The sequence below is a fragment of the Anabas testudineus genome, chromosome 6 (genome assembly GCF_900324465.2).
Source record: "Anabas testudineus chromosome 6, fAnaTes1.2, whole genome shotgun sequence".
Classification (NCBI taxonomy): Eukaryota; Metazoa; Chordata; class Actinopteri; order Anabantiformes; family Anabantidae; genus Anabas; species Anabas testudineus.
Window position 1 is genome coordinate 14,141,004 of NC_046615.1, and position 21,449 is coordinate 14,162,452.

At 38.6% G+C, this 21,449-nt stretch overlaps 5 protein-coding genes across 11 annotated transcripts; 1 reads left to right on the forward strand and 4 right to left on the reverse strand.

Annotated features, from left to right (window-relative positions):
• Positions 1-114: 114 nt before the first annotated feature.
• On the reverse strand, positions 115-3,043 carry LOC113165204 (ras-related protein Rab-8B). Its single transcript, XM_026364565.1, has 8 exons — positions 2,846-3,043; positions 2,288-2,348; positions 2,144-2,204; positions 1,975-2,052; positions 1,769-1,858; positions 1,601-1,666; positions 1,447-1,497; positions 115-1,349 (listed from the first exon to the last, which is right to left on the reverse strand). Exons 1-8 carry the CDS (start codon positions 2,967-2,969, stop codon positions 1,257-1,259), a joined length of 624 nt encoding a protein of 207 aa, XP_026220350.1. The 5' UTR covers positions 2,970-3,043; the 3' UTR covers positions 115-1,256.
• Positions 3,044-3,727: 684 nt separating this feature from the next.
• On the forward strand, positions 3,728-8,402 carry rps27l (ribosomal protein S27 like). Its single transcript, XM_026365607.1, has 4 exons — positions 3,728-3,867; positions 4,487-4,595; positions 7,534-7,644; positions 7,790-8,402. Exons 1-4 carry the CDS (start codon positions 3,730-3,732, stop codon positions 7,816-7,818), a joined length of 387 nt encoding a protein of 128 aa, XP_026221392.1. The 5' UTR covers positions 3,728-3,729; the 3' UTR covers positions 7,819-8,402.
• On the reverse strand, positions 8,029-11,217 carry dnaja (DnaJ heat shock protein family (Hsp40) member A). 2 transcript variants are annotated; one of them, XM_026365602.1, is made up of 8 exons: positions 11,057-11,217; positions 10,459-10,611; positions 9,849-10,023; positions 9,620-9,724; positions 9,266-9,493; positions 8,937-9,167; positions 8,738-8,838; positions 8,029-8,647 (listed from the first exon to the last, which is right to left on the reverse strand). In XM_026365602.1, exons 2-8 carry the CDS (start codon positions 10,588-10,590, stop codon positions 8,432-8,434), a joined length of 1,188 nt encoding a protein of 395 aa, XP_026221387.1. In that variant the 5' UTR covers positions 10,591-10,611; positions 11,057-11,217; the 3' UTR covers positions 8,029-8,431. The 2 variants fall into 2 exon arrangements, with proteins under 2 accessions (XP_026221387.1, XP_026221388.1); XM_026365603.1 differs by lacking the exon at positions 11,057-11,217 and adding an exon at positions 10,892-10,909.
• Positions 11,218-13,077: 1,860 nt separating this feature from the next.
• On the reverse strand, positions 13,078-17,551 carry idh3a (isocitrate dehydrogenase (NAD(+)) 3 catalytic subunit alpha). Of its 2 annotated transcripts, XM_026365604.1 has the most exons (12): positions 17,421-17,551; positions 17,044-17,109; positions 16,501-16,563; positions 16,274-16,357; positions 15,942-16,056; positions 15,488-15,675; positions 15,191-15,324; positions 14,993-15,095; positions 14,799-14,863; positions 14,183-14,267; positions 13,907-14,059; positions 13,078-13,822 (listed from the first exon to the last, which is right to left on the reverse strand). In XM_026365604.1, exons 1-12 carry the CDS (start codon positions 17,445-17,447, stop codon positions 13,739-13,741), a joined length of 1,167 nt encoding a protein of 388 aa, XP_026221389.1. In that variant the 5' UTR covers positions 17,448-17,551; the 3' UTR covers positions 13,078-13,738. The 2 variants fall into 2 exon arrangements, with proteins under 2 accessions (XP_026221389.1, XP_026221390.1); XM_026365605.1 differs by lacking the exon at positions 17,044-17,109 and having other exon boundaries at positions 17,421-17,493.
• A 607-nt stretch (positions 17,552-18,158) lies between these two features.
• Positions 18,159-21,395, reverse strand: lrrc61 (leucine rich repeat containing 61). 5 transcript variants are annotated; one of them, XM_026366299.2, is made up of 10 exons: positions 21,151-21,395; positions 20,369-20,452; positions 20,095-20,190; positions 19,871-20,017; positions 19,713-19,773; positions 19,527-19,615; positions 19,381-19,446; positions 19,207-19,275; positions 18,896-19,021; positions 18,159-18,778 (listed from the first exon to the last, which is right to left on the reverse strand). In XM_026366299.2, the coding sequence occupies exons 2-10, from the start codon at positions 20,379-20,381 to the stop codon at positions 18,672-18,674; spliced, it is 774 nt and encodes a 257-aa protein (XP_026222084.1). In that variant the 5' UTR covers positions 20,382-20,452; positions 21,151-21,395; the 3' UTR covers positions 18,159-18,671. The 5 variants fall into 5 exon arrangements, with proteins under 5 accessions (XP_026222084.1, XP_026222083.1, XP_026222081.1 ...); XM_026366298.2 differs by having other exon boundaries at positions 20,369-20,511; XM_026366296.2 differs by having other exon boundaries at positions 20,369-20,622.
• Between the last annotated feature and the right edge of the window lie 54 nt (positions 21,396-21,449).

Here is a 21,449-nt window from a genome sequence, read left to right on the forward strand (position 1 = left end):
GAAATGACAGCCACAACAACAAATGAGGGAAACAAACATATGAGGAAGATGAACTGCATGCTGCCAGTGAGGCTGAGAACTGTGCAAATTGAGACAGTGACCCACTGACTTGGTTTATAAAACACAATCATGATAAAAAACACAAGAATAGTAATAACGGTTACAATATTTTAAACCATACAGTTAGTTGTAAGTGCAGTAGTCAAAGTCAGCATGCTGTAATGCACTCTTTTTAAAGATTCACTTTCTTCACTGTCTTTACTTTTCATTTCAGTAACATACAGTATCTTACAAAGACAATCATTCAGTTTACAGCTTTTCCCAGTCATGTTTTCCTGTTGGCGATCTAAAGGCAACCAGTTGGATGTCTACAGTTTAAGGTAGAAATAATACTGTACACAACAGTTAGTTGTGCTTACATATGCATTATGTGAACAGCAAAAGTTTTCTTTACATGGCTGACACTTACTGTAAACATGTTCTTTTCAGATATTGTAAAATGTGCTTAATAGAGGTACCCTTGCAACTTTCATGCAAATACTGACAACTGCATAACAATATGTATTATGTACAGGTTGCAAGAAATAAACAATCCCTTCACAGTTACATTTCAGTATCATAGAAACCTGTTTAAATAAAGGTTCCATTAAAAAGAATAAATAAAAATACAGTAGGTTGTTTTTATATATGTGCCTTATCTATTGCACATTTAGAAATGTTGAAGAACCATAGGCGTATTAATATACATTAATTCACACAGACAAATACAATCAATGCTGAGACTTGGTATGTCAATCTCACAGCATCATCACAGTAAATATGACAATAGGTAGTGCGTATAAAAGAATGCTACATTATGAAATGAATATGAAAGATTATGTTTTGTAATTGTTTTACACTTATAAGACAACTATGTGTAATTGAGATATTTTCAACAGAGGTACTATAATTGCCGACAGAATCGCTGCGAGCAGAAGCTGCAGGGCCAGCTACAAACCACTGCTGATGATCTCGCACAGGTCTTTTGCATGAGCAGATATACAGTATCAGGCTTCATTCCTCATTGATCCTCTTCTTGTCTGTAGATTTAGATAGCATCTCAACCAATCGTGAACCTGTAAGCATCGGCTGGCAATAAGGCCTGCTCAATATGACCACTTCTGCTACTGCTGCTGTGAGGACGTCTAGGAGGGAGAAACGCTCCAAAACAGCAAAGTCTCACTCGCCTTGAGCATTAAACACTAGAGACCATCAGTCTAGAGGAGTGAACATTTGAATAATTTAATTCTCTTTGATTTTTTGTCAGTGATCTTGACTGGTTTGCCAGATCCTCCAGCACTGTTGTCTGTCTAGAAAGGAAAGATATGATAGTGAAAACAATTAATAAACAGAGTGGGAGCTTCAAAGGAAGTGTAGTTCTCTTATAAGTAAATGTTGTCCACTTACTGTCTTTGAGCTCAGATTATGTAATATATCTCTTCCCATAGTATAAAAAGCCTTGAATGACAAGAAAAAAAAAAAAACACGTGTTAAATGTACATTGATACATGGATGTTCAACATGTTACTTGGTATTTTCAGCGTTAAATGTTTCTGCTTACCTCCTCTACATTTAAACTAGACTTTGCACTGGTTTCCAAGAACTTAACTCCATAATCAATAGCCAGCTACGTGAGATAAAATACAATGTCAGTGTTCAGTGCAAACTGTTAAAAATGCACTTCATCTGAATAAGTTTGAGTCTGATTTTTAGTAATGGATGGACTCACTTTTTCACCTCTGTCTTTGGACACCTGTCTCCTGTCAGTCATGTCGCATTTGTTACCAAGGATCATTTTCTCCACATCAGATGAGGCGTGCTGGGAGAAGATAAGACTACATTATACCAAGTACATTTCTCTAAGTACACAATAATACATATATTAAGACATATGGTGTAAACTAAACTTGTAAATGTTTCCGTTTTATTGCCCACCTCTTCAATATTTCTAATCCAGTTTTTTATGTTTTCAAAGGACTTCTCATTGCAGATGTCATACACCAACATAATGCCCTGTGAAGAAAAACAAACATTATCTTACACCATGTGACCTGTCAGACAGACCTACAGTGAACAAATGAAGGATGAAGAAGCAAGGACTCACCATTGCTCCTCTGTAGTAAGCTGTAGTGATGGTGCGAAACCTCTCTTGCCCTGCAGTGTCCCTGGGAACATTGAAGTAAACACAATGTCCAGATGGAAGTTTTGTTTAGTGTGATTAAAAGAAAGAAAATAGCATGACACTTACCAAATCTGAAGTTTGACTCTTTTTCCATCCAGCTCTATTGTCCTGATTTTGAAATCTATTCCTGCATTTGAATAAATAAGCAGAATGATATAAGCTGAGGCTTACTGTATTAGTTACCTAATATAAAAGATGTTATATGACTAAGATGCACAGTTTGAAAATATAATTGAAACCGAAACTTACTGCACTATAATACAGTAATGAATACAGTAAAGCTTTATGCAGTATATAACAAGATTATAGTGAACCAATTCTTCAGGATTTTTTTATTTTAAAATTTCAAGGGTCAAACACCATATAGTTTTGATTCCATTTTGTATTTAGGTTCCCCAGTGCCCCTGATCAAGGACAAGAGATCATTGTTATATCTCTCTCAATCCCATTGTCTTTCTCTTATGGCCCTTAAAACATCAGGGGTCTACATTATAATACAGATTACTTGTAGGATACTATTACCAGCCTATATACACTGACCACAGCACATTACAGTGTATTCTGTTAATATATGGACATGCATTATGTCAGATTTATCCTAAGGGGCGGCTACAGGCTACTCACCTATTGTAGATATGAAGGTGGTGTTGAAGGAGTCCTCGCTGAATCTGAACAGGAGACATGTTTTGCCGACTCCGCTGTCTCCGATGAGCAACAATTTGAAGAGGTAATCGTACGTTTTCGCCATTTAAACGCAATGTGCACCCCGACGTGTCGATATTACAAGGCCGTACTGAGCCGGGATCCCCCTGTCTGGAAACCCTCGGCTGTCTGTAGCGGACTAAGCAGACCGGTGCCGAGTTAGTGACGTCACCTCCTGCTTTGCATCATGGTCCGTGTAGTTTAAGCTCGACATGTAGTGTTTTGTTAGTTTGTTTACGAAACATAAATGGATTTTATAAACAAAATACGACAATTGACCATTAACTCTACCTTATCTTTATTTATTTATTTATTTATTTAGGCCCAATAATGGGTTTAAATGCTAACTAGTGATGCTTAAATAAATGAAGGCTTACACATAAACATTGTGTTTTTCCCTTTATATTTGATCAAAAATCTCATGTGTATGTGCTATGTTATGTTCTGATATATCAAAAATGTTTACTAAAGCTCGAAACTTTGCAAATCCCAAAAATAACACTGCAGAAAGCTGAAGGATGCACAAAATTCACTAATATTAATATGATTAATATGATTAATGTTAATTGAACCATCGATCTGAACAAATGCTGCGATTAACCTGGGATGTAGATGGCTGATTTTTTAATTATATAAACATGATACACGCACGATAAAACTGCGAAAATAAACATATATTTTAAGAATCATTTTAGAAAAAAAGTTTATCTCGGTAAAATCCTTTATCTGTTCATGCAGATAATGCTGATCCTCACTGACACAACACTTTTAGTTTCACTCCAGGCTGTTGTCAAGGTTTAACACTGATGATTAATAAAAATAATCAGTGCTGTGTTTCAGCCCTTTTAGCCTGGAAACACGGTTCCTGCTGCTGCTCAGTTTCTGTTCCTGTCCAACAACCTACGTATGCGCAGAAAAGCAAACCTAGCACGGTGAAAATGCCTGTAAGTTACAACTTGTTGTGGCCATTGGTTGTTTTTGAGTTTATATGCAGACTTGTCAGCTGTCAGCGTTTTTTCTTCTGTTTGCGGTTTGAAACTTCTTAGTTGCGTTGTTAGCAGCAGCAGCCGAAGTTAGCTAGCTCTGTGCCACACGGGTGGCGACTACTTGCTGAAAACCAACACGATCAAACTTGTCAGCGATATAAACTCTAGCGGACCAAGAAACAGTCCGCACCTGTATGTTGTTTACATTCGGCAATGTGGCTTCTTTCTTCACATGCGCTTTACAAACATAAAGGCAAATTAATCTGTGCTGCTTTTAAGGAGAATCTGTCTCTTGAAGTAAATAATTCGTGCGTGGTGTCGTTTCAACGTGAGATAATGTTATATGACGTGTTGCTAGAAGCCTAAAAACAAAACCAACGACCCCCTACCCTACCTCTGAGATGAGCAGAGAGATGTAGATATATGCTTTTATTATGTGAGAAATGTTAGAAAGGCTGTGCATGAAAGTCCTTTAAAATCTCTATTGCTATTTGACTTCACTGACGCTGGCTTATGTCCAAATGTTTGCCATCTGTAGAAGTAAATGTGCCTGATTTGTATTAATATTTCATTCCAGTTGGCTAAAGACCTCCTCCATCCTTCTATTGACCTCAGGAGAAGACAACACAAGAAGAAAAGACTTGTTCAGAGTCCTAACTCCTACTTCATGGACGTGAAGTGTCCAGGTATAATTATTACTTTTATTATCATGAATGAGGTTGGTCTCATACACACTGACTGCATGATGAATACTTTAATTTTGGTACTTAAAGTATATCTTCAAATTAGTTTATTTATATAGCACCAAATGACAACAAAGGTCATCTTAAGGCACTTACAATGTAAGGTTTAAGTCCACACTGAATATAATAAAACAACTATAAATTATATAGAAAACCCAACTCTATCCCATTTGAGCAGAACCAGGCTCCTAGTGGTCAAGTATCTGCCTCTGCAGGCTGGGGTGAGTGCAAAGTGGAGAGAGAAAAGAACAAGCAGCAAAAACCTGCAGGAAGGTACAGAGAGGAAGAAGAATACAACAGAAAGAAGATAAAAAGTTAATGACATGCAACAAAGGCATATAAAGGCGAGGAGTTCAGGAAAATCAAGGTCCTCCGTAGCAGTATAACTAAGATGTGGTTCATAGTCACCTGAGCCAGCTCCAAGTATAAGCTAACTAAACTACACTGCCCGTCCAAAATAAGTCACCAACTGGATTTAACTAAGCAAATAGGTAAGAGCCTCCCACTGGATAATAACTGCATGGATACTCTAACTGATGCAGGGAGTAGCTTCTCATTTCTTAACAGCCGTGTTTGAAGACATCCTGTGGTCGTGGTAAAGATGTTAATCTGTTTCAGAAGGGTCAAATTATTATTGTTATAAACTGTCCAATAGAAGAAGCTCATGTGGTCTGATGAGTCTAGATTTACCCTGTTCCAGAGTGATGGGTGCATCAGGGTAAGAAGAGAGGCAGATGAAGTGATCATGCCTTGTGCCTACTGTACAAGCCTGTGGGGGCAGTGCTATGAACTGGGGTTGCTGTAGTTGGTCAGGTCTAGGTTCACCAGAGTTATGGGCCAGAAGAATGAGGTAAGCTGACTACCTGAATATACTGGTTCAGGAAGCATGACACATCATTTTCTCACATGGACTTGGCCTCCACAGAGTCCAGACCTTAACCCCGTTGAGTAACTTTTTTTTTGGACAGCCACTGTTTGTGATCACACTTCAGATTTTAGTGGGCATGTGTGTTCAAAACCTTTGTGTTTTGTCTCATAATGCAGTTTGACATTGGCACTTTTAATAAGAGCCGCAGTTTCTGAACATATCAAACATACTGGTTTACTGCTCCCAGTGGTAATATGAACAGAAAGGAGTCTGTCTATTGTGGATTAAAAACTCTTTACTGTGCACTTTTTTCTTTTTGGACATTTTTATATTTATCTCTTCCTTTTTCAGTCTCACCGTCCTTTTATAAACTTTCTCCTCTGTCGTCTGTCTCTCTCCTCTCTGTCGTCTGTCTCTCTCCTCTCTGTCGTCTGTCTCTCTCTCCTCTCTGTCTCTGTATCTCTCCTCTCTGTCGTCTGTCTCTCTCCTCTCTGTCGTCTGTCTCTCTCTCCTCTCTGTCTCTGTATCTCTCCTCTCTGTCGTCTGTCTCTCTCCTCTCTGTCATCTGTATCTCTCCTCTCTGTCGTCTGTCTCTCTCTCCTCTCTGTCGTCTGTCTCTCTCTCCTCTCTGTCGTCTGTCTCTCTCTCTGTCGTCTGTCTCTCTCCTTTCTGTCGTCTGTATCTCTCCTCTCTGTCGTCTGTATCTCTCTCCTCTCTGTCGTCTGTCTCTCTCCTCTCTGTCGTCTGTATCTCTCCTCTCTGTCGTCTGTCTCTCTCCTCTCTGTCGTCTGTCCCTCTCCTCTCTGTCGTCTGTATCTCTCTCCTCTCTGTCGTCTGTCCCTCTCCTCTCTGTCGTCTGTATCTCTCCTCTCTGTCGTCTGTCTCTCTCCTCTCTGTCGTCTGTCCCTCTCCTCTCTGTCGTCTGTCCCTCTCCTCTCTGTCATCTGTATCTCTCTCCTCTCTGTCGTCTGTCCCTCTCCTCTCTGTCGTCTGTCCCTCTCCTCTCTGTCGTCTGTCTCTCTCCTCTCTGTCGTCTGTATCTCTCCTCTCTGTCGTCTGTCCCTCTCCTCTCTGTCGTCTGTCCCTCTCCTCTCTGTCGTCTGTCCCTCTCCTCTCTGTCGTCTGTATCTCTCCTCTCTGTCGTCTGTCCCTCTCCTCTCTGTCGTCTGTCCCTCTCCTCTCTGTCGTCTGTCCCTCTCCTCTCTGTCGTCTGTATCTCTCCTCTCTGTCGTCTGTCCCTCTCCTCTCTGTCGTCTGTCTCTCTCCTCTCTGTCGTCTGTCCCTCTCCTCTCTGTCGTCTGTCTCTCTCCTCTCTGTCCCTCTCCTCTCTGTCGTCTGTATCTCTCCTCTCTGTCGTCTGTATCTCTCTCCTCTCTGTCGTCTGTCCCTCTCCTCTCAATCGTCTGTATCTCTCCTCTCTATCGTCTGTCTCTCTCCTCTCTGTTTCTCTGTTATCACCATCTCTGTTTATTAATTTTTTTCCAACCTCCAACTTTCTCTCATCTACTGTTGAGTCTCTAATTTTACTGCCTACGATCCACAGAATCGATTGGCTAAGTGAAGTCACGTGGGATGGCTTAACTCGCATTCAATTGGCCAATGCGTTGTATAAACTATAACCAAAAAGGAAGAAATCAGTTTCAATGTGGATTACTTCTACTTAAAGTAAATTTTAAAGGATGCACTTTGTACTTAAGTTCTTCTGATTCTAGTGAAGTATATTTTTAAGCAGGTACTTTAACTTGACTATTTGTGTAGTAGTGTAGTCACTTGTGGTCATACACTGGCCCGTTACCTCTGTCATGTTTTACAGAAATTTTAACTATATTTAATATAATAACGAATTGTCAGACATTCCATGGTGAGATGTAACTAATTACATATACTCAAGTACAATACTTTTGTAAACTTAGGTATTTGTAACATTAACTAGGCTGAGTACATCGTCCTTATTCACATAGCAGTATGTATTGAACCAGTTGTTTGCTTACACTTGACTTCGGATCATTGCAGGCTGCTACAAGATCACCACTGTGTTCAGCCATGCACAGACAGTTGTACTTTGTGTGGGATGCTCAACTGTGCTGTGCCAGCCAAAAGGAGGAAAGGCCAGACTGACAGAGGGTAAAACATCAACTAAAGACTTACATTACTGCTAGTGCTGTATCCACTGTAAAAGATATTAGTAGCCTGTACATCCAAGTACCTTCAGCTCACATATCTCTGTGAGAAAAAAGAGATCTTGCTGATTTAAATTTTTATTTTACAGGTTGCTCTTTCAGGAGAAAGCTACACTAAAGGGAATTACCTACTTAATGATGTCTGCAATTATGTCATACTTTTGATCGATCCATTGTATTCCAGTGATTACCATGTAGTTATGCATTTGGTTCTGTCACTTGTTTATCTTTTAAGACAAATTAATAAACTTTCTAATAAAATAATTTTATATTCAAAATACTAAAAGTAAAATCTTACCAACTCAATAAAGAGCGCTGATGCCAAAGATCAAAGAAAGAAGATTCTTGAACTTTTATTGAGAAAGAACCAAAAATGTTTTTCATGACTGAAATTACCTTCACAGAAAGCATAAAATTGGTCCTTTCAGCTTCTGAATGGAAGAAACAACATTGGAAATATACTGTACATATAAAACACACAGATCTTAAATAACATACAGTATGAGTCAGTAACACCTAAATACAGTTTTCATTACTTTGAAAGCCCAAATAAATTGTCTGTGTTGAAGGAAAGTCACAAAAAAGATGATGCAAAATGATGCAAGCTACTTAAAGTTACTAATTAGCAGTCCATTACCTTGTGTAAAAAAAAAAAAAAACAAAAAAAAGGACTTAAAGGCATGGGTTGAAAAAACAACAAAACAAAATCCCACATGCTTTCTACAGTACATTCACTGTGTCTGACATTGCACTCCACCTCTGGGACCCTCATCATCTTCTTCATAAGCTTCCCTACTGTAGGTTTTCTGTTGTGTCCGTACATCTTCCTCACTGAGTTCTACCTCCTCCATGTCGTCAGTAATCATGACATCCTCCCGTGAAGGAAGCAGTCTTTCTAGCTGGAACATCAGATGCTCTGGGAGCCAGTGTTTTTCTGGAAATTCCACCTGTGAAATAAATGATTTTAAATCAATATTTTCTAACAAAAGAATCAAGAAATTATATTAAGAGTTGTGGCAAAAGTGTCAATGTCTTACCATGAACTGAATAAAAAGCTGCCCCCTTTCATAAGGATCCCTGTAAATCGGCATGCCCTCATTTTGTACACACTTTATGTCACTGTGCTTGATTACTTCACCTGTTGATTAAAGACAAAAAATATTATAAATAAAAATATTCACCATGAAACATGACAGATATGTCGGCACTGGAGGCCAGCTGATTTCAGTCAGTTACCTGGCTGTGAGGTGATGACGAGTGTTCTGTTGTCTAGCGTTTGAATGGTCTTCTTGAAACCGCACAGGGCCTCAACAAGTTTGAGGTTCATCTTCATAACTAAATTATCATCTTGTCTCTGGAAAACAGGGTGCTCTTTCTGATCCAGCACAATGATAACATCCCCAGGCTCCAGTCCAGGTTCCTGGTCACCTTCACCATTGAATGTAATTTTCTGACCATCTTTCATACCTGCACAAAACATTCATTTTCAATGTAACTTACATTGCAAAACACATTTACTACCAAGTACAACTTCAAGGAGTAGCTCAGATGGGGAAAAGGCTTGCCTTTGTCAATATGAACTTCAAGGATTTTCTTCTTGCGTTCTACTTTGTTTCCATTGCAGTTTTTGCACCGGTCCTTAGAATTGAATTTTTCGCCTTGTCCCTGGCAGTCTGGACACATGCTTTGGATCTGTTGAATCATGCCAGGCCCAATCTGTTGCACCTTTACTTGGACCCCTCTTCCTTTGCAGTTGGAGCATTTCTCTAAGGCACCTTTCTTACCACCATAACCTATAACAAACAGGGCTATGTCATTTTCTAAAATACTGAGCAAACATGATTATTACATTTACATTTAGTTATTGACATTTTGTTATTATTTGTGTGATCAAAAAACAGCAACTAAACAATACATACCATCACATTTTTCACAAATAACATTTTTCTGAAGTCCAAGCTTCCTAGTTGTGCCATTGTACATCTCCTCTAGCGTAACACCAAGCTGGTGGACAACATTCTTTCCTACAGGACAAACATAAACATGTGCTTTAATAGGTTGTACGTGTGTTGTCAAATTCAAATACCTAAATTTACAATCTGCATACTGCTGGATGACTTTATTAACAACTGTGACAAAAGATCTTACCCCGTCTTTCTCTCTGCATCCTTCCCCCGCCGCCAAAGAACATGTTGAAGATGTCCATTGGTGAACTTCCTCCACCTACACCACCCTCTTTGATTGCTTGTTCCCCTCCTTGGTCATACAAGTCTCTTTTCTTTGGATCTGACAGCACTTCATATGCTTGAGATATATGCTTGAACTGTGGAAATAAAACACAAACCATGAATCTAATTTGAAAGCAATTTAAAGGTTTACAACAACAAATTACTAAAATTACTTTGAGTTTCTTGTCACAGAGTATTGATCATACTTGTCAGCCTAAACTTACTTACTGTCACTTTGGTGATCAGTATTACATCAAAATACGTTCTTTCCAAATGAATGCTTAGTGAATCTTTGGTTTAAAAATAAAAACTGCACTTAATAATTAACTGCATGATCAACGTGAACAGTGTCTGAGATAGTCTCCATGTGACGTTACGTTGCCCCAAACAGAGCGACTGCGACTGACGCTGGATCTTTCCAGAAAGTTCCCGGAGTCCATGCACCAAGCGGCGCAGTTTAAAATTAGAAGGGGCATTTTTGGACACCCTGAAGCCGTCTAGTGTTACATGTAACACGACAGTCCACTCACTTTCTCTCCTTCGTTGGGGTTCTTGTCTGGGTGGTATTTCAGGGCGAGCTTTCTGTACGCTTTCTTGATTTCCTCTGCTGAGGCTTTGGGGCTGACACCCAGGAGGTCGTAGTAGCCGGTTTCGTGGACCATGTTGAAAACCTCACAGTTAAACTAAAGAAGAAACACACACACACACACACAGTGTTAATATTATATGTAATGAGCACATATTCAGGTTACACAGCTACACATGTGGCTTATTTAATCCACAGACGTTAACATGGAGTTAACATCAGACCACTGCTACCGTTAGCGAACGTTAACTCCGTCCAACAAAACTAGCTAGCTAGTTAGCGTTAACTCATGTTTGTAAATACTATTAAATGACAATTAAATATAGACATTAAAACGTACGTTAGAACAACGCTAACATTTCTGTTAAATACAACACCTGGCAGCATATGTGGGCAAATGTCCGGCTGTGAACTGTGTGCTAACGTTAACATTAGCTTAACTAGCGGTATATCATATTAAACCTGAATGACACCGCTAGCATTCAGGAGCCGTACAGCTACGTGTGCTCCCTACATGGCGTCGGATAACAGCAGAGACTTACTTGCCAGGTGTTCCTGCTGTCCTCGCTGTCGCTGGAGTTCCTGTGAGGCTGGTGCAGGAAGATGGCTGGCTCTTATAGCCGCTCCACAGCGCAGAACCTTCTGGAGAGCTCTGAGGAACAGGGGCCGGATGTTCCGCTGGAGTCTAGAAAAGACCTGAGAGTCAAGAGGGAGGAGGCTGGAGGGAGCGAGATCAGCTGCTCGGAGAGCTGAACCTCATTCTCTGAAGGTGCTCTTGACCATAGTTAGGCATGTCTTACCTAGGATATGAGTTTAGTGGGTCACCAGGATATTCAACTTGCACGTTTTCTAATTAGGTTAAGTAGTAAATGAACGTATTAGTGCATGAAATATGTTTAAAGTTATCCACCAGTGTGTTTTTATTCCACGGTTTAAAATAAGGTAGCTCGTTTGATCAGGCTTTATATCCACCAAACATATCCTGTATGTAAATCTGCACAGTATGCAATGAAACTCATTAAAAACTATTTTAGGGTAAGAGGGAATATTACTATTATTAAGTACTTAAACATGTGTTGAAGCGTTTTATCCAGAACGCAGTATCCCTTCAGTCCCAGCTGGGGGCGCTATTCGCTGCTCTAACATCAGTGTATTATGATAAATTGGAGCTACAGTGTGCTGTTACATAACAAGTAGACAGACTGCAATGATTATAATATTTAATGTATTTGTCCAATTGGTTTGATGTTGGATTTTGCAATACATGAAAGTGCTAACTATAGAGCAGCGTGTACTTTAACTGGATTAAAACCCCAAGTGCTGTGTGCTGAATGCAAGGATGGATCGTGCCTGCATCATTATGGAGGCCTTTCATCAGCAGAGTAGTAGTTTTATTTATAGGATTTTATTTTTTAAGTAGGACTAGATATATTTTTTAGATTAGCTGTTTGTCTCATCTCAGGAGGACACACAAACAAAGCAAGCATGAGGAGTTGCCCTATGCATGATATTTATTAGTACTAATGTGCATTAACCACAACCTTTTACATTGGAGGAGGATTCTCAGTTTTCCAGATGAAGTTCTCTGGAAGTTGAGTCATGGCAACTTGACTGAACAAGAAGGAAGTCCAGTTGCCATGACCCAACTTCCACATAACCTTTTACATGTTCCTGTTGCAGTGACACATTCAATAACCTCTTTCCCATGCGTTTGTTAAAACCTTTGCACTGTGATAATGACATATGCCTTTTGTTTGACATTAGTTAAGCTCTTTGTGTTCAGATGTTATTAATTGTATGTGGCAGATACACTGGTTTCTTTTCTTGTCACATTATTACTTGGTAATATTCAGATCAGTCATGTCAAGCTTACAAACTACCAAAATAAGTGTTGTATGATCGGAACAACTGTAATTAAAGCCTTCAATGCTGTATCTATAATCTAAGGACAGAATGAATATTGTTTCCACATATATAAAATGGCCAGATTTGACTGGGACATTTTGATTTTGGGGACACGTTATTGTCGTGGCTTTCTATTATGGAAGGAGCTTAGGATGAAGATGATGGCTGCATACAGGAGACCCGAGGAAGATCGATGAATAGGCTTTCTTGTACATCACAAGGAGAATAAAAAGTTAAGATATCTCAGACAATAAGACTATTGTGGGAAAATAGCTTAATTCAGGTTATCATGTCACATTCTGTACATTAACCACAGCTTTGTAGTCTTGTGTATATCACTCCATTGTCCATGTTATAAGTCATAGACACCTGTAATGTCAGTGTGCCGTCTTTCTTTCCATTTAGAGCAGATCATCACAGCTGGAGGTCTGAATGTCTCCCCTGTTCCCATAGAGGAAGCAGTGAAAAATGAGCTTGCTCTGATCAGCAATGCCATGCTGCAAAGGACAAGAAAATGTTTCTGTCCACTCTTTTAACCATGAAGGTAATCTGCTGTTACGTTTCCATTTCCACAGCAGCACAGTGTGAATACCAAATTGAGGTATACAGCCTCTTTACATGAGATTTAAACACCATTAGAAATAATACAAAAACTAATTTAATCTAATACCACACTTTATTTTAATTTTCTTCTTTATGTCATCATCATTCTTTTGATTGTATCAGTATGTTATGTACAGAATTAAAACAGGAACAATATTTAATTTTGTTTTAATACTGTATATTTGGAGTAAACCAAAATTACATTTTAAATACTGAATAATATTTGCCATTACGATACTCAGAATTTGACAGAGTCACACCATTTATTTTGATGCATTTGCTCACAGAATGAAATAATTGCCTCTAATTCATACATATCTCATCTTCAGGTGACAAAATACAGACATGATAATTCTGACCTCTCACCCCTTTTGTATCACACGATATTTTACAGTATTTTGTTAGTTATAACTTTAATCACATGGCCTATTCAAATATGATTGTGTCTTTATTGTCAAAATGATGAGAGGCCAAATGCATCACAGATTATGCAGTCAATAAATAATGATAAAAGGCATATTACATGTACATATACAATAACATTTGTTCAAATGACAGTGCGTTGGGGTGTGCAAAAAACATTCACTACCTTAAACTCTATAAGTATATAGAGTATAAGGCATTTTGAATAAATATTTTGGTTAAAAATGTGCAGATACAGTTACATGATGAATTAAAGAGAACCAAATGGCAATAATGAACTCTTTGACGTGTTTCTAGTCCATGTCTCGCACTCTTTGACATATTGCTTCTGTGAATTCTGAACACTTTGAGTTTCCTCCCAGGTCTTTCGTTAGAACCTTGAACGTGGATAAAATATTACAAATCAGGATGAGAACATATAAATATTAATGCATGTCTAAATGTCACGAAAAGAAGGTTACCTTTTTATCTCGAATAGTGTCAAAGCAGGCAGTTTCAACTTTCTTAGCGTGGTCACGCAGGCCCATGTGCCGCAGCATCATGACTGCACTGAGCAACAAGGCGGTGGGGTTGGCCATGTCTTTTCCTGCTATATCTGGGGCGGTTCCATGAACCTGACATGACATATTAACCACAATGTGTCATCACATTTCTGAAAAGAACATGTAGAGGCCAAACTTTCAGGTGGTTTAACTAATTCAATAACTGAGTGACAAATTGCAATAATGAAAACATACAGACTCAAATATGGCAACTCCATTGGCACCAATGTTTCCACTAGGTGTTACTCCAAGACCCCCAATTAGTCCAGCACAAAGATCGCTGTAATAGTAAGCACATAATTACTCTTTTGGCACACATATGACCTCGATAATTACATTTCATGGACATATTATAGTTATAGTTATAGTTTTTAGCTAATGCCGATCACATCAGTCCGATCACATTTTGGAATTTGCATCAACACAATAAATTTCCATATACATAGTTCTTTACTTCTATTAGTTGCTTTTGGATATCCACATTAAAAGCAAGGTGTGAGCCTGTTAGCAAAGTATTTGATCCATTCAATACACACCTAATTTGACCACTGTTCACCATCTCTGTCATCAGAATAGCTGTCTCTCTGTCAGCAGGATGGTGGTTATTGCACAGGTTACCCTAAATGCTTTGTCTTAGCTCACTATTTCATATCAAAATACTTAAGATTAGATACTTTACAATACTTTGAGAAAATAAAGGATTTGTTGTTATGTGTTTGCTACAATTTGCATGTGCTGTTGCAACAAATTAAACAAGTTGAACTCTAAGTTAAATTTGAGAAATGTACTTGTAACTTTTACTTTAACTTACCTTAAAATGTCTCCATACAAATTTGGCATCACCAATACATCAAACTGCGTGGGATCCTGTACCATCTGTAAGAATGTGTTAAGAATGGCACTATTGAAAAATGTCAATTTTTTTTTTATAGCACAATTTCAGAAGTTACATATTACCCTTAAAACACAATGATCTAATGCACAGCAAAAGCTGTTGGCACTTACATTAAGGCACACAGTGTCCAAGTACATCTCAGTGAATTTCACATCTTTGTGCTTTTCCGCAGCCTCTCTGCATTTCCGTAGAAAAAGTCCATCTGACATGCGCCTACAAAAGATGTCAATAAGAGACAACAACTTAATTTTAATACATAGCGGTGAAATCTCAAATTAATTTAAGTATTTTTACTTAACAAAACTTACATAATATTGGCCTTATGAACAGCAGTAACACTGGCCCTCTGATTGTTTTTGGCATATTCAAAAGCGTACTCTGCAATGCGTTGGCTGGCTTGCTCTGTAATGAGCTTAATACTCTGCACAACTCCATCAACAATCTGTAATAAATAGTGAATGTAAACAGTACACAGTAAACAGTGACAAACAAACAAAGTGCTAAATGTTTTATGTCTTAAATTTAAAACAAAAATCTTAAGAAATGCAATATGCCTACATTAATTCAAGGAATAACTACTCATAAGGTGTGTTGTTAAATGTTACCAAATGTTCAATTCCACTGTATTCCCCCTCTGTGTTCTCCCTAATGGTCACCAGGTTCACATCAGTGTAGGGGGTTTGATAACCCTCAATAGACACACAGGGGCGCACATTAGCATACAGGTCAAAGGTTTTCCTCAGTAGCAGGTTCATTGAGGGGTGACCAGCAGCTATTGGTGTCTTCAAAGGTCCTGTAGATTGTCGAACAATTCAAAATTAATTACTAGTTCACCTGCCAACACTAAATGAAAGCACCTGTAGAGATAAGGTCAAAACCTTTTTTTTGTAATGAACAGTAACATATCAATTTGACTTTTTTTGCTGTGTGAATTTAAGGGGGGGGGGGGGGGTAAAGCTCCTGATAAAAACATTGGTCATAAGAATAAAAAAAACTAAATGAATACAACTTATAAAACCTTACAAATTTTGTAGTTTTTAAGTGTTTTAAGAAAGTTACCTTTTAGGCCAATTTTGTTCCTGTCCATTGATTCTTTGGCATCTGGGGGAATCATCCATTTCCCACCGGGTCCTTTGATGGCTGTAACATTTCTCTCTTCCCACTGAATGGGTGCCTAGAACAAAAATGGACAAAAAACAGAAGCACTAGATTCAATTAAAATAAACTTTAGGAGCTTATAACAAATAAACTTTAACTGCATATCTCATTTGATATTATTTGTTTTGCGGGTGTAAATGCCTGGGTCACAGAAATTGTTATATATTGCAACCAGTCCTTTCTAGTTAATGTTCTTGAACAGTGATGTGCTCTTCTGCTACTCTGGTACTAACTTTAGCTGCTTCAAATATTCTCATGACAGCAGTGGAGATCTCTGGACCAATTCCATCACCAGGAATTAAAGTAACAGTTTGCATCTGTGAAGCAAAACAAAGGAAGATAATATTAATATATGGTGTACAAATAATTAAGCACTTCAAAGGCAGACTCAAAGTTTTATAGAAATGATAAACTAAAATAATTTACCATTAAGGTAGTCTTCAAGAGGAAGGATACATACCCCACGGATGAACGTCCTGGGTTGTGGAGTCTCTGTCGTCAAAGCACCAACCACCCGTGACAGCTGACAGTCAAAAAGAAGCTCAAGTTTTTACATGTACACATCAAACATTTTCCCATAGCATAGCTTTTTGGAGTAGTGTTGAGCAACACTTATCCGGAAAGAGAAGCAGAACAGGGATCAAGAATTGTCAAATGATGCCCAGATAAACAATGCCCTTTTAATGGATGTAAATTGACATTTTTACTAAATATAATATGCAATAAAAGTGCATAACACACAAGGGAATAGCGTCTGGATAGCAGGGGTAATAGCCCATACACCACCACAACAACTGAAGCAACCCTGGCTTTGGAGCACAACTCAGGCTTCAATGTAAAATAGTTGCAGATGAACAAAAAAAGACGCTCTGTCATAGAGAGATGACAAAACAAAACGTTCAGTTTATATTTAAATAGCTTTGCTACAGTGGGAAATCGTTAGCTAGCTCTTCTCCTAACGCAGCGAAGATAGTTCACCTTTTTAAACATACACTTAACTTACTTCCTGTGCCTTGATTTTATCCTTGCCATTGACCGATAAACCCCATTGTCTTAGTAGATTAAGAATCTGCAGGTGAGGAACATTTCATAGACATGTGTTGTATAAAGCAGTAATAGTTAGAACTTAATACTACTATGCATTATCATAGAAAACATGTAGCATTAGCTAACTTGCTAGCTAGGTAAACAGCTGGTTGCTACGGTAACGACAAGCAAGTAGCCTATACGTTAGCATCTTGCTAGTTAGCGGTAGAGAAGGTGCGGTCACTGGTATTGCTGCAGCCTTTGACTAAAACATAATAACAGCTGATGCAAACAAGTACAGTACAGTACAGTACGCATTTGATTCAAAGATTTACATATTTGTCTCGTACATACCGCTGACCTCCACATCTTCCCTGCCATGCTAAAACAGCCAAGGTCGAGGAGGCAGTACCTGTGTCAAGCTAGCGTAATACAAACCGGATTTCCGTTTTGAACTCACACCATTTCCTTTCAAAATAAAGTATGACCGTCAATGAGCAAAGCCGTATTAAACAAATTCACGTTGCATAATGACACACGATTATTCATTTTATAACATGATTCGTAAGGATTTAAATTTTGTAGTGCAAACTTTAAATTGGGCTTTTCTCCTATGCTTAACAATTCTAAAAAGACTACAAACCCTCCTACTCCTAACCTAACGTCTTCCGGGATTGGCGTAGTAAAAGGTCGTGTATTCATGTATAGTGTGGAGTGTCACCACATGATAAAAAAATTAATGCAATATTATAAGTAGGTATGAGAACAATTTGTTATTTAAAAATGCTGAAAGGTCAAATTCTTTGTACCATTTCATTTAGTTAATTGGTTCAATGCGTCTTAACACACGCTTTAGCTTTGCAGGACGTCTACCACCAGGAGGTGTTAGTGGACTGCTTATGGTAGTCGACGAATTGCACCATGTCACCTAAATGAATTCTGCATTTTTCTTAACCTACATATTCATTCTAGCTGTGCAAACAGTGCACTGTGTGTATCTGTATTAAAGTATACTGTTAATATGTGAGTAAATGTCAAAGATGTGAAGTACAACTTTACATCTTTATAAGCACTGTATTTTCCACAAGTTAGTTGTCCACAATTAACTTTATGATATAAAACAAGTAGAAATAGCTGAAACAATCATTCAATCACTTTTTGCAAAAGTTCAACTTACAAAGAAAGCACACAGCATGGGACACATTAACTCCCAAAATTATCCAGCAATGCAAAATGGAAAAAAGCTCTTAGTTGCTGAAAACCTAGAGAAATCCTTAAGCAGCATAGCTCTCAGCATAAATGCAGGCTACAACATGGTACAAAATGCACATTGTGCAAGTAAGGACATCTTTGAACCAAACTGAGGGATGTCAGTGAGGATAAAGGTTTTCAAACCAGGTGCAAGTATCGTCAGATACCAAATGCATAGAATGCAGTAAAATATCGACAAATGCCTCACACTGCAACACAGAGCACGTGTGTATGGCAATGATAATTATCAAGCATTTGGATATAGCTTAGTAATTTCAAAAACCTACAGTACATTAGCCTATGGTATACCATACAACAGAAAGTTGAGAAATGTTGCACACAAATTAGCCCAGTTCAGATGGCATACTGCTTTGGCTGCTTCTTCAGGCTCATAGATCTTTCCGTTTGTGAAATTACATGAATGGCTCTATTGTTGAGGAGTCGGCATTCATGAAGAACATCTGTAGGAAGAGATTAGGATAAGGATTAAACAGGATACCATAATGTAGCAAATGCAACTGACAACTGCACTTTGTTAAAATAAATAAATAAATACAAGGTCCTGTAAGCCCTCTTACCATTAAACTGTTTGTAGGCTTCTTCAATGATGGCATTGTTTGATCTCTTTATCTCCCAGTAACTATCTTCCACCCATGGTTTGCAATCAGGATGTTCAATAAGCTGCCCATTCTTGTATAAACCAGCTAAATAATGAAAGAAAAAACAACTTAACGTCGGACGGTAACATTTTACTTAACAGAAACACATCACAAACATGCCTGTAAAGTCAGTGGAAAACTGCATGAAAGATCAATTCTACAAGATAATCTTATGAGTACGGCAAGATAATAAGTAACATTTTAAACTAGCATAACAGTTAACAATTTACCTTTGATGGTATCATCAATGTCTTTGCATAACTGGTACAAGTCACTCCCACGACCAACCACTCTTTCACCTACAATTCAAAGAGACCTTAAGTAACATTCAGATCAGTGTTGGAGAACATTCTGTGTCAATGCTAATGCCACATATGCAAAATGATAAAACAAAGAAATCCTACCATCCAACACCTTGATATTAGGGAACATCTCAAGAACTATGGCTCTATATGATGTGTTCCTACACACTGACATAGAAAAGGTAATAGTGAGTTCACTTCTAAAGATTTTCCATAAGTTAGATTGTATTAAATGCCATTAAAATTACCTGGATTAGTGTAATTGTAAGTGTTGTCTTTAAGACGTATATTTTCAAGCTTTCTCAAGGACTGAAGGCAGTGAAGGCTCTCAACACTGCTGACACATAAAACAGTCAATCAACAGGAACAATTCTAAATACTGTCATTAAAAATATAATTACTATGACATGTTTGTCTGAATAATTCATATATACCTGGTTATGATATTACCGGCCAAGTTTAAGTTCTGTAAGTTGTCACAACTGCGCAGTGGCTCTGAAATGACAAAAGCAAAGAAATTTAATAAGAAAAAAAAAAAGTCTATTTCTTAGTAGGTGTAGGCACAGAAGTAAAGATGTTATTGTTTCCTTACCTAAACTGGAAATCCTGTTGGCAGATAAATTGAGTACAGAAAGAAGCCGAAGAGACGCTAAAGGAGCTAAATTTGTGATGTTATTTCCAGAGAGGTCCAGTCTCTCCAAATTTATACACTCCCCGACGCATCCAAGATCATGTATTCCTACAAGACATCCAACACCACACAAAATTATTAACAACGATCAGTTCTTGAATGCTGTTATATCAATTTCTCCTTACCATGACTCCTCAGTTTAAGAAACAGTATTGACTCCAGATCAAATTCTCCTGTTCTTGACTTGAGCAGTGCAGCAGTTATCTTCTCAAATTCTGCATCTGAAAGAATAAAAGAAATGGGACTGCAGCACAACAGGACAAATGCACGTTTCTTTTCTTATAGATGTGACACAACATCAGATTATCTGTGAGTCAGGATTAGGAGCAGAATGCTGGAGGCGTTGTCGCTTCAGTTTAGGGTGAAACAAGCAAACATCTCTAAATAGTAAATACCTACTCAAGCAGTCCATGGATTTCTTTTTTGCGGCTCTTTTTCTGCCAACTCCAGGGGAAAGAGTCACAAATGGTCAGACGTGCCGTTCTGTGAGTAGTTTGTGATGGTTTCCAGATTAGCTTTCCAGTAGCATGCATGACTAACAACTGAAGGAGTTATATTTGGTTTATTTCCTAAGGCTGCATCATCGTGCCACAGTTGTGTACACATGAATATTCTTTCATGAGCCTGTCCAAATGAAAAAAAAAACTCGCTCCCTGCAGAGAAAAGCTTCACTGAAAAAACATTCATCAGGTTAATCTGAGATAATTATGCTGTTTTGCTCCATTTCATCCTATTGCATCTTCAGATGTACTTCAGTGTAGTTCAAATTAATGTCACTTACATAAGGGCCCATAACTATAACACCACTAAATGGTGGAAACGAGCGTGGGTGGATGAACTATGGACACCAAACATATGTTGCATATGCAGAAATAAAGATGAAGTTTAGCTTAGCTTGATGGTCAGCCTCTGGTAACGTCTGCTAATGCTGGTAAGCTACCTGTGTCTTAGCAATGGACGTCGTGAGGCAACGGCTGTTTGTTTTGATGAGGATGATTCAGCCGGATGGAAGTGGGTGGGTTATCAAAGGAAATGGGAAATTGTCCTCTTTCTCTGATGATAACACAGAATGTTGTGTAACAAACGATCTGCTGTTAGCCGCATCTTAGCCACGGCGAGCTAGCATACGTCGCTAGGGGCTAGCATAGCGACGTAGCAACAAGCTATCCATCACAACTTACCTTGATCCTTTTCTCGCTTAGAGTCCATTGTGAACAACTTTGCTGCCTGTGAAGCTGCCTAACGCAACGAAAACCGGGGGCTTAACCAATGCAGCAACAAGGCAAGGCAGTGGATATTTGGGTTACATGTGAAACTGGCATCTGTCCTGGGGTGTAGTTGGGGACAGCTCAGTGCGCTGCTGTGTGCTGCGCTCACACGCAGGTGGAGCAGACGGACCTCGGTCTCTGCACAAGGCGAAGAGGGAGGCGTGTGAGCGGACACTGGCACAGGCAGCCTGGCTGGGGAAGACAATGCGTTT

Bases quoted from the DNA above. Each gene is read 5' to 3' on its own strand.
- LOC113165204 (XM_026364565.1), bottom strand. From the start codon at position 2,969: ATGGCGAAAACGTACGATTACCTCTTCAAATTGTTGCTCATCGGAGAC. The intron at 2,349-2,845 runs GTGAGTAGCCTG...ATTCAAATGCAG, and splicing joins CACCTTCATATCTACAATAG to GAATAGATTTCAAAATCAGG. The intron at 1,498-1,600 runs GTAAGCAGAAAC...TTGTCATTCAAG, and splicing joins CTAGTTTAAATGTAGAGGAG to GCTTTTTATACTATGGGAAG.
- rps27l (XM_026365607.1), top strand. From the start codon at position 3,730: ATGATTAATAAAAATAATCAGTGCTGTGTTTCAGCCCTTTTAGCCTGG. The intron at 4,596-7,533 runs GTATAATTATTA...GGATCATTGCAG, and splicing joins CATGGACGTGAAGTGTCCAG to GCTGCTACAAGATCACCACT. The intron at 7,645-7,789 runs GTAAAACATCAA...TTTATTTTACAG, and splicing joins AAAGGCCAGACTGACAGAGG to GTTGCTCTTTCAGGAGAAAG.
- dnaja (XM_026365602.1), bottom strand. From the start codon at position 10,590: ATGGTCCACGAAACCGGCTACTACGACCTCCTGGGTGTCAGCCCCAAA. The intron at 10,024-10,458 runs GTGAGTGGACTG...TTATTTCCACAG, and splicing joins ACCCCAACGAAGGAGAGAAA to TTCAAGCATATATCTCAAGC. The intron at 9,494-9,619 runs GTATGTATTGTT...TGTTTGTTATAG, and splicing joins TATTTGTGAAAAATGTGATG to GTTATGGTGGTAAGAAAGGT.
- idh3a (XM_026365604.1), bottom strand. From the start codon at position 17,447: ATGGCAGGGAAGATGTGGAGGTCAGCG. The intron at 15,325-15,487 runs GTAACATTTAAC...TATTTATTACAG, and splicing joins ACAGTGGAATTGAACATTTG to ATTGTTGATGGAGTTGTGCA. The intron at 15,096-15,190 runs GTAAGTTTTGTT...CATCTTTTGTAG, and splicing joins GTTCATAAGGCCAATATTAT to GCGCATGTCAGATGGACTTT.
- lrrc61 (XM_026366294.2), bottom strand. From the start codon at position 21,178: ATGGACTCTAAGCGAGAAAAGGATCAAG. The intron at 20,191-21,150 runs GTAAGTTGTGAT...TTATTCTTTCAG, and splicing joins TAAGCGAGAAAAGGATCAAG to ATGCAGAATTTGAGAAGATA. The intron at 19,616-19,712 runs GTATATATGAAT...TTTATGTGTCAG, and splicing joins GCCGGTAATATCATAACCAG to CAGTGTTGAGAGCCTTCACT.